The following is a 17,698-nucleotide window of genomic DNA, read 5'->3' on the forward strand; positions in this document are numbered from 1 at the left end:
CATCAAGTCATTACCAGTATCACGGAATGCCACTTGGATTTAAAAATGCAGCAGCTACATTTCAAAGACTGTTAGATGGCATACTCCATGGTTTGAAACCTAAAATTATATGATATTCTTAGACAACAGCATTGTATTTTCGATAGATGTGGAAGAACATGTCAAGCATTTGGAAGAAGTATTTAACAGACCATACGCAGCACATCTGACCCTCAGCATGGATAATTGCCGTTTTCACAAACAAAAGTTAAAAAGCAGACTATCATCAGATCCAGTGTAGATATTCCTGGATTACAAAAAAGAATTCATCCTTTCTTGTGATGATCTTAATAGTGCATTTGGGTGCGTTCTCAGTTAAAATGTAGATGGTAAAGAACACCCTGTGGTTTACAAGAATAGACAACTCAACATCAGAACAGCTTATTCAATGACAGCAAAGGAGATGCTAGCAGCGATTTATTGAATTACATACTTTTGCAGTTATGTGTGTGGCCAAAAATACAAAGTAGTAACAGACAATGCATTGCAAAACTGGTTGTTAGGATTAAAAAATGCCTGGAGTAGATTAACGAGATGGGCACTCAAACTGAGTTAATTTGATTATTAAGTAATTCAAAAATCAGGAAAGAAGCTTACAGATAGAGGCGCATTGAGCAGAAAAAAAGGTGTACTGCAAACAATAGATAAAAGTGTAGCTGACTGGTAGAAGGCACAAGCTTAGAGTACCAGGCATTCAAACTGCAGTGACAGTTCATCATGCATGACAGTTTACTCTGCAGACCAACAAAATGTGGACCATACACGGTAGTTGCAGCAGTGTTCAGGGCCTATGTTTTGTAACAAGCACATGATCACATTTTAGCAGGTAATGGTGGCTGCAAATCTGTGGTTAGGAGAGATGCTGAAAAATACTGTTGGAAAACTAGGAAATGTGATGTGAATTGTACATAAAAAACTGTGTAACTTGTGCACAAAGAGCTGATTTAGCTATCGAAAAGTTCCATTGCAAGGATTACCAGAAGCAGACAGACAATTTGAAAAGATTGCATTGGACTTCTTAGGACCATTTCATAGGAACCCTGTGCGGTATAAGTAAATATTAACAATAATGGATCACTTTTCTCGACACATGAAATGGTAGCAACCTCAGACCGTCCAGCTAGACAAAGTAGTACAAGCCATAGTAAAAAATCAGAGCCTCAAGTTTGGAGTACTGGATACCTTTACAACAGACCAAGGTACAAATTTCTTATCAAATCTAACAAAGCAGTTGTGTCTTTGCTTAGCATTCAAGAGTTAAGAACAAGTCTCTTGCATCCACAAGCAAATGAATGAACATCTACATACGTACTAAGCAAACATAAGGTGCATGGTGGAGGGTACCTTCTACCACTACCAGTCATTTTGTTTCCTGTTACATGTTGCAAACAGAGTGAGGGAAAAGTGACTGTCCAAAAGTCTCCTTACGAGCCACAATTTCTCGCATATTATCTTCATGGAACTTGCACGAAACGTATGTTGGTAGCAGCAGAATCATTCTGCAGACAGCCTCAAATGCCAGTTCTCTAAATTTCTGCAGTAGAGCCTTGTGAAAAGAACGTCATCTTCCCAACAGGGATTCCCATTTGAGTTTACAAAGTATCTCCGCAATACTTTGCATGCTGATCAGTCCTACTTGTAACAAATCTAGCAGCATACCTCTGAAGTCATCTTTCAGTCCAACCTGGTGAGGATCCCAAACACTGTACTCAAGAATGGGCCACACTACCATTCTATATGCCATCTTCTTTTTGGATGAGTTACTCTTTCCCAGTATTCTCCCAGTAGAATTAAGTGCACTTGCTTTCCCTGCTACCAACCTGAAGGGCTCATTCCATTTCATATCACTTTGCAACATTATACGAAGATATTTAACTGTGTCAAGCTGTATTCTGTCAATGCTGTATTTGAATGTTTCAGGATTGATTTTTGTACTCATCCACATTAACTTACATTTTTCCACATTTACACCAAGCTGTTATTCATCACACCATTTTGCATACTCCTACAGTCACTCAATGATGACATCTTGCCCTGCATGACAGTGTCATCACCAGATGGTTGTAAATTACTGCTTTCCACCTCTGTTAATTCATTTATGTATGTAGAAATATAAGCAGTCCTATCACACTTCCCTGGGGCACACCTATCAATACTCGTGTCTCTGATGAACAGAAAGTGTTCCAAATGTTAAGCCAGTATGTTAACAGCCAATAAGGTAATTGGGACTCATACCTAGTGTTCATAATTTCGACGTGCAATTCAAAAGTGCACACCAGTACCAGTTTTTCACTATACAAGGTTGTATGTGGCAAAAAGCTGCCATATCCTTCGCCATGATAAAATCCAAGCTTGGAGCTAACAGCGAGTCAGTAAAATAATTCGCAAAACTTTTATGTGAAGTTTGGCAAAGAGGAAAATAATTAAACCTTGTACACCAAAAGGAAAAAGTTTTGTAGGGGTAATTTCACTACATAAAGGAAAACACTTGTGTGGAATTTATACTGTGAACGACCACCTTTATTGTACCGCACAAACACACTTGATACATACGTTAACGCGGGAAAACGAACATTCACCGTGTCCTCCAAAGAATCCCGCTCGTAGAGAGAATCTCTCAGTGACTTGTCGACTATCGACTTGTCACTCCCACACGCCCCCCCCCCCTGAAGTGCGGAGCACCCGGTATGGTGGGGTACTTAAACTTCATCTCTCGGCCTGCCCGAGTGCGGATAGTGCGGGTGTGGGTGCTGCTTGCTGACTCTGTTGCTGCATTAGGCCCCCTGGTGTGGGGCTCATGTGGGACACAGCTCTCTGGTTCTGCGGAAGGTGTGGGTTCATTGCAAGTTGTGTCTGAAGTCGTCTGTGAGACTGTCGTCGGTGCTGTCATTGTCCAAGCGGGTTTTACTCGCTCAATGGAAACTTTGGTCGACTTTCCCTGGAGGAGGATATCCATTGTGTGTGTGTCCCGTCCTAGCACTTGGTATGGTCCAGTGTACGGTGGCTGTAACGAATGACGTACCAGGTCTGTGCGGAGCATGATGTGGGAACAAGTATAGAGGGACTTGTGTATGAACACTGGATGCGTGCCGTGCTGAGACGTTGGGGCTGCACGTAGTGTCTCTGCCTGCTTCCTCATTTGTTGCAAGAGGTGGGGTAGTTGTGTGTCATCTGGGAGAGGAACTGGTGCAAGGAATTCTGCTGGTTTCAGCAGATCTAAGCTGCCATCTTCAGGTCTCTACAGTTACATAAATATTTCAATGTTGTAGCTGTATCATAAATTATCAATATTAAGTAAGTTCTTTTTGACATACCCTAGTGTACAGGCTATGAAATCATGCTGTGTGATAAACTGTACGTTTACTTTGTAGCATCGTAAAGACTGTGAATTTGAAATATACGTTAAATTGTCTTTACATAAGTTATTGCAGTAAATATACAAATTCCAATATGTGCCTAAGATTTATTTATTTGTTCATTTGGTGCCCATATAACAGTCAATTTTTGGACAATGTCATAGATTTTAATTCACATATACGAAGTTTTAGTTAACACGCATAAGTGCACACACTGATATAAATAGTGAAGGTCAGAAATTATCATTTTTGTTGTTACAAAACAAATTTATACTATATAAATTGTTTTACATAGAGACATCACAACTTGAAATATAAATGCATATATTGATGTAGTGTGTGCAGATCAGAAATCATCATTTTTGTTGTTGCAAAAACGAACTTATGATATATACATTGTTTTAGAAATCTTCTACTGAATAATAGCTTTTCTCTATTAACAAATACTAAGTTTGTGCTTTAGGGTGTTCAAATTGGCTGTCTTGATGTCAGATGGTAATCTGTTATACAAGATTGCTCCTATTACCTTGTAGGGGTAATTTCACCACGTAAAGGAAAACACTTGTGTGGAATTTATACTGTGAACGACCACCTTTATTGTACCGCACAAACACACTTGATACATACGTTAACGCGGGAAAACGAACACTCATCGTGTCCTCCAAAGAACCCCGCTCGTAGAGAGAATCTCTCAGTGTCTTGTCGACTATCAACTTGTCACTCCCACAGTTTTTAACAAAGTACCATGGTCCATAACAAGTCTTTGAAGTGACATCACCAGTAAATGTTAAGTTGCAATTGTCAACAAAAGCATGTGTTGTACACATAAACCAGTTTAAACCATTCAGAGAGCTGCCAGTAATTTACCACAACTTCCATCTGTTGCACAGTCTCAAAAAAAGCATCCAAAACTGCTAGGAAGCAGGTATCTAGTGACGATCAAGAGATGCACAATATTCCTTATGCACTGAGATTGTGAAATAAGAAGTTATGATCAGATTTTTCTTACGTTGTTTAGATTTTGCTGCACATTCATTATCTTTAAGTGTGGCTATGTACTTTTTGACACATCATGCACAGTAGAGTTCTGGAATTTGTATTGGGTAGAGTAGAGTTTATTTTCTTTTTCTTTACATGTATACACATTTTTGAAAGAAGAAAGGAATTGATGAAACATTCCTTTCTCTTATGTGGTGTACTCTTGTATGGCGTAGCAGCATGGACATACAAGAAGGTTATCATAGTCCTGATAATGCTTCACTTCATCAAGGGAGGAGTACAGAATACAGTTCAGAATCATTATTCTTCAGACAGTCAGATGTGATATTAACTAGTCATTGGTCGATAGTAAGATTAACTTTCGACATATGGGAAATACAAAATGAGGTGCACAGGTTGCAGGAAATGTTCATGAAATTACATGAGGAAGCACAGAGAGAGAATGGTTTGGAGAAAATACAAAATAAGTATCACAAGCCAAGACTCTCATGTCAAAAGTTGAGTTCACAACTAAACCAGTTAATCAGAATAGTAGTACAGGACATTAACCAGGAATAAAAGAGGATGGTTAGATGCATATTTGGCATGACAGACAGTGAAGATACACAAAACTTAAATATTATAGTAAAAAAATCACAAAGTGATTGATACCACTAGAACTACAGTAGAATGGCATACTACACGACTGACAAACATAGAACAGAATGTGCATAATAACATGAGAATTGACTACGGAATTGGCACAATGTATAAGAAGTATTGAGCGGACAGTGATCAATGACTTTGAAAGAATTCAGATGGGCTGTTGTGAGCATTAGCAGATAGCTTGAATGATACTAGGCTAGAAGCAGCAACACTGCAAGAAGCAGTATACCATGCAGTGCAAGGATTGCACTACTGCTTCAAACACAATTTCTAGCAGGATTATGGGAGGCACAAAAAGAAGTCCCTGCAGAATTGCTGCATGTTACAATATGTGATAAAATGGAGAACTGTAAACAAGTGGAACAAATACAAATGCAAGAAGTGTTATTAATCTCAGAACAAAGGGAACTTTACATCCTCAAGTCATCAGCAGAGTTACATAAATGTACAAGCAAAAGTGTCACAAAAAGGGTGATTGTTGGCAGAGCAAATGTTCCAATATTCCAATATATTCAGAACTATAGAGATAAATGATATAACATCACTACTGTAAGCATTTCCACTACTAATTCTACCCTGATTCTACTAATAGTTTGTGCCTTCTACTTTTGCTTGAGATGTAAAACCACTTACCCACCTGAATCATCAATCCATCAAATAAGTGTCAAATGGGTCAATAGTAGTAATAAGCAATTAAAAAGCGTAACATAAGTAAGACTATCAACTTGTTTTAGAGAATAAGTACTCGGCAGAGATAATACAGGCTTAAGAACAGAACATAAAAACCTCATGAATATGCTTTTCAAATGTTTAAGTAAAAGAAAATTGTACAATATGTAATCATCCATGCAACATGCATGTCATGAGATTGTTTCGGATACAAACTAAGAAAAATTTGGGATGAATTTTTTTATAGGAAAGGGGAATGTTACTCAGCATAAATGTATTATTATGTGCAAATGTAAAATTTTCTCAAAGTCCTCTCCAGCCAGCATCAAGCCAGGCCAATGCCCTATATCACAATCGGAACAACAAACAAGCAGAAAGCTGACATTGCAAATTGCAGACTATATCCATATTTCTTCTCCTTGTGCAAATGAGAGGTCTTGAATCATAAATTCAGCAACTTGACCTCAGCAAGGAAGAGACATAACATTGTTTTAACAGCACAGCTTAATTTTGCAAGAGAGAATAAAAGTTTCGCAAGAACACTTATATACCTACTGATATGATTGAATGGTAACAAGCTGAAGCCGTGAAACCCATTCTTGTGAAATAGATGGATGGTGAAGACTACTGATCAGCCTGGAGAAGTAGACCCCATTCAATCATCAACGGTTAGGCTTAATGTCATTGCTTCAGCTGAGAAGGAAGAAATATTCAGGCTTCTGAGCCTTCCCATGAACTACATTGCAGTACACCAGCTAGAAGGCAAACCTGTGATGTGCTGTTACTATTTGCCAAGATAACTTCTGCCTTTGAAAGTGCTACCTGTGTGGTCTGCTGTACACTGTCACTATGTGCTGCCAACTTTGCAACCACTGATGAAAAAACTTGGATACTTACACCTCTGGCTTGCTGAGTGGAATGAATGATGTTCAACACAGTGTCCACCTGTTGCAGTATTCGGGAAGCATGCTAGCCAGTGCTGTCGCTGACTATAGTTGAATTCTTTTATCTTGGCAGCTCGCGCATGCCCGCCCAGATGCGGGAGATTGCTGCGTTGCCAGTTGCACACGACGCACGCGCCAAGAGAAACAGCGCCATAGTATAGTATAGTTCGCAAGCTTACGTTTATGGGGGAGCGCGCAGTTTATGAAGTAAAGCCACCACGGCCGCATTAACCCTTTCACTGCTACAGAGACGTGCTCCCCGCATTCCGCGCTGTGCACGATTTTGTCACTGCACTGCTCGCCCGTGCTGACACATGGTGTTTCCGACTGCTTTGACACACTTATCATTCGATTCCACAAAAACTATTTGGCCCAAAAATGAGATTTTTACGCATCTTCTTGACTGCTTCCCCCCACTTCCTTTGACTGACTGAAGTGCTTTAAAATAAAGCCAAATGCGCCCGGTGTAAATAAAACTTTTATTACAGTTGCGAAAGACGGAATATTTCTCAATATTACATACGACACTTATGTGGTACTTAAATTAAATGAGATATTGTTATACAGTAAATTTTATATGAAATTTAGGTGCCTTGTCCACATTTCATTCTCAACATTGTGGCAACTAAAATCGACCATACGGAAAGTATACCCTATGGACTTTTACCTCTGCAAACTCTTCAAAATTTCGTGCAATGGTTTACTACAATTAATGCTGCACAATAACTGGGTTGAACATCGAAACAAAATTAAGTCATTTATGGGGGGAAGGTATCAGTCAAGAAGATGTGTAAAAATCTAATTTTTGGGCCAAATAGTTTTTGTGAAATCGAATGATAAGTGTGTCAAAGCAGTGGGAACACCATGTGTCTGCACAGGCAAGCAGCGCAGTGATGACAAAATCGTGCACAGCGCGGAATGCGGGGAGCACGTGACTGCAGCAGCGAAAGGGTTAATGAAGAGACAAAGCAATAGAAATTTCAAAAAATTGCATTCAAACGAATAAAATTCATGAAGTAAGACACTTCGATATTGTTTTAAAAGAAAAAAATATTTAGCATCGCACAAGGTTTGAACTCTTTACCTTTCGCTTACGAACCCAACGCCTTAACCGTAACGCTAGCGCAGCTCGTTCTGCAATGTCTCTACATAAGGTCACGCAAAATTCTGACAAACACTGTTGGTATGCCTATGAATTACTCGCACTTCGTCGAAGTACAATAGGAAATAAACAATTATCGCTGTTCTTTATTGCGAAAAAGCGGTTCGTGAAATTGATACAAACACCTTTCCTTGCTATCGCCTGAATTAAGAGTCTTATTGCTTGTTTGGTTTAATTAATTAATAGAAAATGAAGCAATTGGTATAAAGAATGGTTTTTCCAAACTTTCAAAAAACAAAGTCTGCTATCAAGACATTGCTTTTGTTCTATTACTTTATGACTGAACGTTTCTAAAACTGAAGACACTTGTCCGTGCTCTGCTCTGCAGTCAGATCTGGCAACGTCGTTCTCTGTTCATTGGCTGACTGGATTTTTTGACGTCAGATGCGCAGAACGAACCTAAACTCGGCCGCCAACATAAATGACGCACACTTTAGTACCTGAAAGCTGTCAATGACATCCCTGGTCTTGTTTGGAGGGAGGGCTATGCTGTCGTCCATTGTCCATCTCCAAACTGTGCAGAGCTGCTGAGAGAGTAGCCAAGCACACACCTTCAGTGTTCACGAGAGTGCTCTGGTAATAGGTAGTCACTGTCCAGAGCAGTAATGCCTCCTGCACAGGCTACGCCGGCCACCAGCGAGATCTGCCACCCATGCAACAACATGTTTATGTGAATAAATCGGGCCGACACCCTCCATAGATTGCTGAGACAGCATCAGCACAGTCTGGGACTGTGTGCTGTGCTGCTACTCTCCTTAGTGTCGCCAAAGAAAAGAATATACAATTGTAAACCTTAATGTAATAAATTTTGTTTCACTAATGGTGTATCATAAGCATCCAGCATGCCAACCAGCTTGTTTAACCACACTCCATGCTCCATCATCCCGACAACACTAGAGGTCTCAATCCAGCCCCTATAAGGTGCAGAATGACTGTTGAGGCGTGTCTACGAGTGGCACTTAAATAGGGGAGAGGCAGGTTACAAGTAGGTCTTGCGGGGGGCAGACCATTAAGCAGACAAGAGGCAAATATGAGATAGAAGCTGATAAAATACTTTAAAAGTTAAATAAAATATGTAACAAATTGGAATTAAATGACTGACATGGATGCATAATAAAAAGTTACATAAAAAGTACTATTACGAAAAGAGAACAGCAGATGATGCTCAGAGATACTCTGATGAATGAAAAGTCAATTTGTGAACCAAATTCCGAGGCTTCCTTGTAGTCCATTTACCATTAACAAATTTTCCATGATGGGATAGTAACCCATCGCCAACCCCCAACCTAGAAGACCGGGGTATTTGATTTTGGTGTAACCTTCCCCTAGGTGAACTGCTTTCTCTTCAGCTGTCTAGGATCATCTCCCCTTTTCTTAAAAATATGAAAGGATGAAGGACAGGGAGTGGAAAGATAGGTCATTGTGAGACACGCTTCGTCTGGTTCATCGACTAAGGCCTGTCTGGTGTGGGAGGCCTTGCCAGTAGCTACATTACCTCCGGCATAGCTCTTAGTGTCATCTGAATACGCAAACCTCTCTGCCCACACAGACAGTGCTTCTTTAAGGTGATCTATCCAGGACAGGTTTGTATAATAATTACCGAGTAAAAAACTGCTACATGATTGCTGAGCCAATTAGACCAGTTATCATTCCACAAGGAGCTACATTTGCCTCATTTGACATTACCAATCTCTACACAAACATTCCTGTAGACAAAACTATTGAGATAATCAAAAATCATCTCCTAGCCCACAAAACATTATCTCAAGGTGCAGTAATAAAACTTATGGAATTACTAATGTTAGTACTCAACAATATGTCAGTTACTTTTTTGAAATTATTCATTACTAACATCAATCAAAGTCATTTGTTTGAAGCCTACAACAATTTATGTCATTATTTCTCAGAACTCTTGCCACACAGAGCAGCAAAAGAAAGCATTTTTCCAAGCAATGATAAGTATATTACTTAGATTCCACTTAATAATACAGAAAATAGCTAAGAACTGAATATGCTGTGCCAGATTGCCTGCAAAAATGGATATCATTTCTCCATAGTTAATAAGATATATAATTCTAAACTTGAGGTTCTTCAAAGCAGGCAACATAGCTGGTGACAATGTGACCGAGAAGATAAAATTCTTCTTGTTTCCCTTTTATTGGAATGTTTCTCATAAGCTTAGTGCATTGTTTCACAGATTTGATGTTAGAATTGCCTTCAAAACCAACAACACACTATGTCTGTTACTTGTACACAATATCAGTACTGAAAACAACAAATCTGCAACTGCAAGCATTTATACAATCTGCTGCGCTGTTTGCAACACCTTTTATATTGGCCAAACAGGCAGAAATTTCAAAACTAGACTCAAAGAGCATATAGAAGAAGGCAGAAAGGGTGCATAAGACAAAACTACCTTTACTTTTCACTTAATTTCAAAACAACAGTGTCACTAATGCTGTACTGCCAATAACCTCACAACATTGCAAAAAAATGGAGAAAGGTACCCAATAGACATTTTTGAGGAAGTTGAAATCTACTATCATGTGCACAGCAAGGAGAGCAATATTCTTAATGAAAATAAAAGGTTGAGAAATATCATTTTCTTGGATGGCTTTCAGAACACATTTGTGTATCATAATGTAATTTATTTTAATGCTGTTATGTCTCTTTACACAGTGCAGCATGTCCATTTATTGTAAACAGAAGGCCGTGCTTAGTTCCTTGCGGCTACAGGTCATTTGAACATTGTGTTTGCATGCAGAGATGTTCTTTGCTACTTCCATTTATTTTTTAATCATTGGTTCCCAGACGGACTTTTCGTTCACCTTATGGTCTCTGGGCACCATCTGCTGTGCTTTCTCCTTTCACAATAATACTTTTATACAACTTTATTGTGCATCCATGTCAGTCATTTAATTCCAATGTGTTATGTATTTTATTTAACTTTTAAAACATTTTGTTAGGTTTTACCTCATAACTTGTATCTGCTTCTTACTTACCTGCTTCCAGTGGGCCCTACTTGTAACTTGCTTCTCCTCTATTTGAGTGTTACTCCTGGCACACCTTGGCAATTGTCCTGTACCCACTCAGGACACCTGACTTGTAAGTCAGGAGACTGATGTTAGATGGTGTTTTTATGACGTTTGTTGATAAATTGTCCTTTCAGCAGTATTTAATTTACATAACATATATTTTAACAGTAGACTAGTTCACAATGCTTTATGTTAGTTTATTGCTTGTTTGAATTAGATGGAAGAATTGTTTTGAACATTTATGTCTTTAAATTATTGTTGATGTTGCTTATTGCTATCATTTGACTAATTATGTTTTACTCCGTTGTTTGATACTATGTAGATACCACTTGGGAGCCAAAACCAGTCATAGTTTTAAATAAAAGTGAAAGTGGAACTGGTGTGGATATTCTCTAAAAAATAAATAAAAGTACCTTAATTGTAAATAAAAAATGGCTGTTTATTAGAGCGACATTCCCTCAGAATTTTTATTGTTTTTTTTTCCAATTTTCTACACTAGTTTACTAAATTGATATCGACCATTCAGTAACTCAGGTGTACGGGGAGTTGTTACCTTTACTTTGTCCATTATTTATGTAGCACCATCATCTAATTTCAGTTGCTGAGTTAGAAACTCCAACAACAGTAAAATCCCCTTTTTAAACTATTCAGTGGACTGAACCAAAAAGGTGTGAAATGCAGAAAAGTGTAAAATACAGGAAAGCATAGAAAACACAACACTCAAAACTTAATAAATTGCTCTTACTGCCTTTTTCTTTACAGTGTTCAAAATCTGAAATTAAACCAATTTAAATCTTGCCTATTTAAAAAACCTGAAATAATTAATTGTGTGTGTTTCTTTCTAACAGCAATTAGCTCTACTTGCCACTCCATAGTATACAAAGCTTCAGTCAGAAAGGCCTTGGCTGAATGCTGACACACATGAATGCGCATGAGGGTTTCCCTTTTTGTTTTGATCATGCCCAGTGGTGTAAATAAAACACAGAAGCAAAAGTCTTTCATGAAACTGTATCGAAAAGATGTTTTTGTTCTAATGTGAGATTTATTATTTATTGATAATCATTATAAAATTATGGTAGATAAAACTTGTAACACAATATTGGTTAAAACACTGAAGTTGATAGTCTTCATAAACAGAGAACAACAGACACGAAATCTGCAACTTGTTGCCAACAAGGAGCTCACTCAGTTCAGGGACATCAGATTGTGTGAAAAAGAGGGTGGAAATTGTTATGTCACGGAGCTTCTTGAAGAGGAATGTTTATGTCTGACATCAGGTCATACCAACCTAAAATTGCACGCCTCATATGGATTAGTGTATTTCATGCTGAAGTAACGACAATTCATGAAAGCCGATTATAGAGATGGCTATCTTTAAAAGCAGTGTTTATGTGTGTAAATGACTGTGAAATTATATTAAAGCTGTTATACAATTCTGTGAGCAGAAGGAAGGTTGCTACTAGGGTCACTAATGTCAGAATGTGATTATCATTAAGGCAGTGACTCAGCATACTTCCCACACTTCCAAATACTACAAACCATAATGCAGGTGGCCATGACCCAACATGCCAACAATTAAAATTTTGCTTACTGTGCTAATGCTATGTTACATGATCATTAACTTTGTGTAGAATCTGTGTTCTCTGCTTTGTTCCAAGGCTGACTTTGAGCAGGGATATAATGCACTTTTTGCAGAAATCTGTATGAAAATCAATGTTAAAGGTCGTGATAACATCAAATAAAATGTAAAATGTGGGAAATGTTGTAATACGAACTTGTTAATGACAGGAAAGCATTGTACTGAGAGAATAAGACTTGTGTTGCGACCGGCAAAAATGAATGCAAAAAGCAGGAAATTGTAAAATGCAGGAATGTAAAAAATGGGCTTTTACTGTATGTAGTCTCCAATAGACAGTAGCATTGGTGAAATTATGTAATAAGCAGCAGCAATTGGAACAGCAGGCCAATGATTTACTTTTCCCTTAGTACTGCAAAGATAACAGTACACAATTGTCTCCCCCTTGCCTAATTTTGGTCCAGATGACAGGCGAACTGTCTTACTTGTTACAGTGAAAAGGATGAGCTCTGCACTGGGTGCGGTCATGTTGGAACAAGAGGGAGGGAGGGATCACATGAAGACCAAGGTGTTTCAGTCACAAATAAATTTATTTGAAGTAACTGATGTTAGTGTTTAATGTAGGTGGCTGTGATGAGAGCATGTAGAATATGTCATTTTGTGTTGTTGTTGGTGATGATGAATATAAGAGAAAGGAGTGACTGAAACCTGGTACCAGCTGTTAGCCTGGTCTTCTTGAATAACACCAAGAGGGCTGCCAAGTCAAACGCCCCTATCCAAAGGACAGATCACATTCAACAGTATTATTTGGTCTCTCACCATAAGACACTGAAGAGAGGTTTGGAATTTAATTGAGGGCAATTAAGCAAAGGATCAGGAACTTTACACCACTACCTCTGCCCTCCTTGTCAGCCAGATGCTTGGGATATAAATTTTAGTATCCAAGAACATGTCAGAGATAGCTGGGCTACATATTCCACCCACAGCTTGCTCCCTCATGAAGCATTGCTACCACTGCCAGCACCTCATTTGGAGGCAGCTGCTGATGAGAGTATGCTGGTAAATACTGTGGCTCAGCTCTTGCTAACTAATCTCTTGCTAGTCTTTCAATCCTTTAGATATGTGCCACTGAACATAGGGTTTTGAACTTGTCTGTATTATATTTGTGATTTGGATTGCTCTGTGGGCTGTTGTATATGCTTAAGATGACTTTGCTATGCTCTGGACTTGTTTTTAGTTAAGCCATTGTCTTTGTGAAACCCACTGTCATTGACCTCAGGAACTGCCTGTTAGTCCTCTTGGTCTCTGCGTTACCACCATTGCAGTGTACAGTTTTACTGTCATCTAGTAACAAGCTGTAAAAAGCTGTGTTCTACCTACACAGTGTAGGATAGCAAAATGGCAATTAGTACTTTCTCACCATGCACCTATCCCAGTGAGGCATGGATCCTGAGTTTCTAAAATTGTGGCTGCAGCAACAGCTCGAAAAGCAGTGGGAACTTCAGCAACAGCAGTGGAAATTCCATCGACAACAGCAGAAATTGCTGACATAACTGCTGCAAAACTAACAAAAGTCTGCAGTTTCAGTTTTCTCGCTTGCCCATCAGCCATTTGCTTGCTTCGATGAGGCAGGCAAGAGTTAGGAGTTCTATTTATGTTGTTTTGTTTGTCACTGCAAGGCAACTCAAGTAAGTGACCCTGAATATCAGTGTACAGTTTTACTGTCATCTAGTAACAAACTGTAAAAAGCTGTGCAAAAACTATGCTCACTCTCAAAACAGTAGTTTGAGCTTTTCTGATGTTTGTTGGTTTGCTGACTGGCTGTTATGGTCACTAAACCCACATAGTTGTAAATAGGCTGAAATTTAGCCAGTGTGTTAAGCAGCATCAGCAGACATACAGCTGTGGGCTGCTTACTTGCAAGGCTTAGCACCTGAGTGTGATTTTTTCCTGTAAACAGTGTGGCACGTCGTATGCCAACTCATTAATCTGACATTCTCCTGATAGAGGAGGTAGTGTAAAAGCTTTATAGTCATATGATCCAGCCCTGAGCAATGTGTTCTGAATTGACAAAGCTCACAAAGTAACTACATCAGCAAAAACTTTGTTTCACTATTCCTCTGGTGTCTGCGTTGTTTGTGGTATTAGTCGCTGTTGTGTTCTGTGATGAACTGATGACTTCCAGTCAATGTCACCATCTGATTTATGGAGCATCCATTTGCCCAGTAGTTCGCAGTACATAGTAGTGCAGTAGTTAGCGATCCTCATAACTGTGCAGAATGAAGGCAATGTATTGGCCTCGTGTCAACATTTCGGAGAACACACTGTCCGGAATTGCCAGGTCTGGCACAGTGTTTCAGCCCTTGGTCATGCCCTGACCACCTGTGGCAAAGAGTGCATGTTGATTTCGTTGGACAATTCCAGGGGGCAATGTTGTTTCCGGTTGTTGATGCCTCCTCTAACTTTCCATATGTGACATAGATAACTATCACTGCCACAGCAGCTACTGTCTGCACCCTGCACATCATATTTAACAAGGAACAATAACCACTCTTAAAGCTGCTGCACTGTCTTATCAAGAAATTTGGAATGGGGGCTAAATAGTGAAATGAGAGGCTTGTGCTTGGTGATCGCATGAAACTTAGTATAATAAAGCTTGAATGAAACTTCTTGTGCTGGATATAATGACCACCTTCCATCCTGACAACAGCCCTCAATAAACAGCATCTGTGTATTAGGATTTTGCAAATACAGTGGAACTTAACATTTGACCACTACCTCATTCCATACTGCATCCAATTTCCAAGTCGAGCAGATGGTCAGGAGTTTGAAAACGCAGATGCACAAGATAATGATGACAGCCGACTGCGGAGAAGTTCTCATCAGTTACCTCACCTCCAAACATGGACGTAGCCTGGACGATTCTTTACCTGGGTGCAAACTGTGCACCCACTTCGATCTGCTGCACGACGCAGTGGGCCCAATACACAGCTGTACTACAATGTGGTCTTTTGTGTCTGGGCTCATACTTCTGGCTGGAACCCCAGGTGGACCCAAGGCCTCATCCTCGGAGTACAGGGTGGCAACTGTTTGAGGTTGTAGCTTACCAAGAGCTGCTTGTCCAGCATTGGAATCAGCTCCATCCACAACGTGATACAACCTCTGCCTTTGTCTTACGTGTCGACATGGGGTCGACAATGACCATTGATAGGAGTGGAACCATTTTCTCCTCCTAATCCTTGTCTTACATGTCGACATGGGGTCGACAATGACCATTGATAGGGGTGGAACCATTTTCTCCTCCTAATCCGCTTCTGGCTCCCACAACCATCAACGGTGGTCCCTCACCACGCCATTGACAGAAGTTGAGTGTTTCCAGACTGTCCCCCCCATGGAGGCTGAATCATTGGCAACATCTTTGCCATGGCTGGCACTCAGTACCCAATAGGCAAGTCCAAGCTGTGCCCTAGAACCCATCTATCGACCATATCTCCCACATATTGCATTTCCTTCTGGCCCAGCCGATCTCATTGAGTAACTACCACAGGAAACTTTGGCAGGGATCCCAGCACCTCTCTCCCCCAATTCTGGTGAAGGTCAGTGCAGGTTTAGCCATTTACAGCCCTAAATGTCAATTAAAGGGGGGAGGGATATAGTATCCAACAGTGTTTCAGATTCACTGCACAGCCCAAGTATCAATAGGGAGAACATGTCAGCAATACTCAGGCTAAGTATTCCATCTGCAGCTTGCTCCCATGCAAAGCATTCCCGCTGCAGCCAGCATGTCATATGAAGCCAACCACTGATGAGATTATGCTGGTAAATACTGCAGTCTGACCCTTGCTAGCCAGTCTCTTGCTAGTCTTTGAAGCCTTTAGTTATGCACCATTGAATAGTAGAGTTTTGACCTTGCCTGTGTTATGTTTGTTATTTGGATTGCTCCCTGGACTTTTGTATATGCTTAAGACAATTTTGTTACACTCCGGACATGTTTTCAGTTAGCCATTCACTGTTTTTTCCACTGGTCTCTGTGTTACCACCACTGCAAGCAATCATAAATTGTGTTCTGCCTACACAGCAAAGGATAGAACAAAAATTATTTCTACCAATGAGTTTGGACCAGATGCCTCTGTGTAATAATGAACCATACAAGCATGAGTTTATGGCCTTAGGTTTGAAAGTGGGAATCAAGAACTGGAAACACACTTAAAGAAAATATGTGTACCAAACAGTTATATTCCTCAAATGAGAATACAACAAATCAGATTATCGAGGTTTCACTAGTGCATTCACTAGTATAATGAATTGAACAATGTGACACAGTGATTAAGATACTGGACTCACATCCAAAAGGAATAAGATTTCAGATCATCACCCAACCATTCAGATTTTCTAGATTTCTCTACATCATTTTGCACCAATACCAGGGTGGTTCCTATGAAAAGATATCTCATTACTACTATACCATTTTCCAATCCAAGCTTGTGCTCCATCCCTTATGATCTCATTGTCAGTGGGACATTTCTGCCTTCCTCCCTAGTGTCCTGAATGTAATTATTTATTTTCTTCACAGTGACATTTTTACTGTTTAAGGTATCTCTGTACTGGTCTGGAATGAACATCGTGCTGTACTTGAAGTGTTTGTTGTTATCCTATCTTTTATAAGCTATTCATACACCAGATGAAAGGAAAAAAGTAACAGATTTTGCTATTTGTGAAGGGGTGATTATATCATGTTCTTATGCTTACAGGAAAAGAAGAAATTGAAGGATACACAGGAAAAGCTGGGTATTTTAACACCTGGTGAAAGAAATTTAAGTCACAAGCAAATAAATCAGTTGCTGAGAAGATTTCCTCCTTTATCATAAAATTTATTTACGTAGAGTAAAATAGATATTTGGTAAAATTGTAATGTAAGATTTGATTGCGTTGTTTGTATATATATAATTGCTTCCAAAGGAAGTGAATAAAAGTGTTAAAAATTTCTAAATCCCCTAGAAGAAATTATTTCAAGATCTCTTTTTCCAAAGCAGCAGTTGGGCAGTTAACAATGTAAAATGTAGACTTCAACCTGCCTTTGGAAAAACCTGAGAGTATGTAAGTTTACATAAAACCGGAAAAACATATTCAGAAAATTGGTCAAAATGCCGTAGCTAGTGGGGGAATGCAGAATACAGCCAATAGTGAGCCATAAACACTAGGACATTTACCTCCAGCTAGATATAAAGAGAAGTCAAATATTTATTTTGGAACCCTAAGAAGCTAATTAACAG

The 17,698-nt window shown here is 39.4% G+C and overlaps 1 protein-coding gene across 4 annotated transcripts in view; it reads left to right on the plus strand.

The window, feature by feature from the left end:
* LOC126481608 (coiled-coil-helix-coiled-coil-helix domain-containing protein 1) overlaps nucleotides 1–17,415 on the plus strand; it is a 76,833-nt gene extending 59,418 nt beyond the window's left edge. For all 4 annotated transcript variants that reach the window (XM_050105499.1, XM_050105491.1, XM_050105483.1 and 1 more), the window contains exon 4: nucleotides 17,177–17,415. In XM_050105499.1, the coding sequence (XP_049961456.1) occupies nucleotides 17,177–17,293 (117 nt within the window). In that variant the 3' untranslated portion in view covers nucleotides 17,294–17,415. The remainder of the gene's footprint in view (nucleotides 1–17,176) is intronic.
* Nucleotides 17,416–17,698: the final 283 nt, after the last annotated feature.

This window comes from Schistocerca serialis, chromosome 1, assembly GCF_023864345.2.
Source record: "Schistocerca serialis cubense isolate TAMUIC-IGC-003099 chromosome 1, iqSchSeri2.2, whole genome shotgun sequence".
In the NCBI taxonomy this organism is placed as follows: Eukaryota; Metazoa; Arthropoda; class Insecta; order Orthoptera; family Acrididae; genus Schistocerca; species Schistocerca serialis.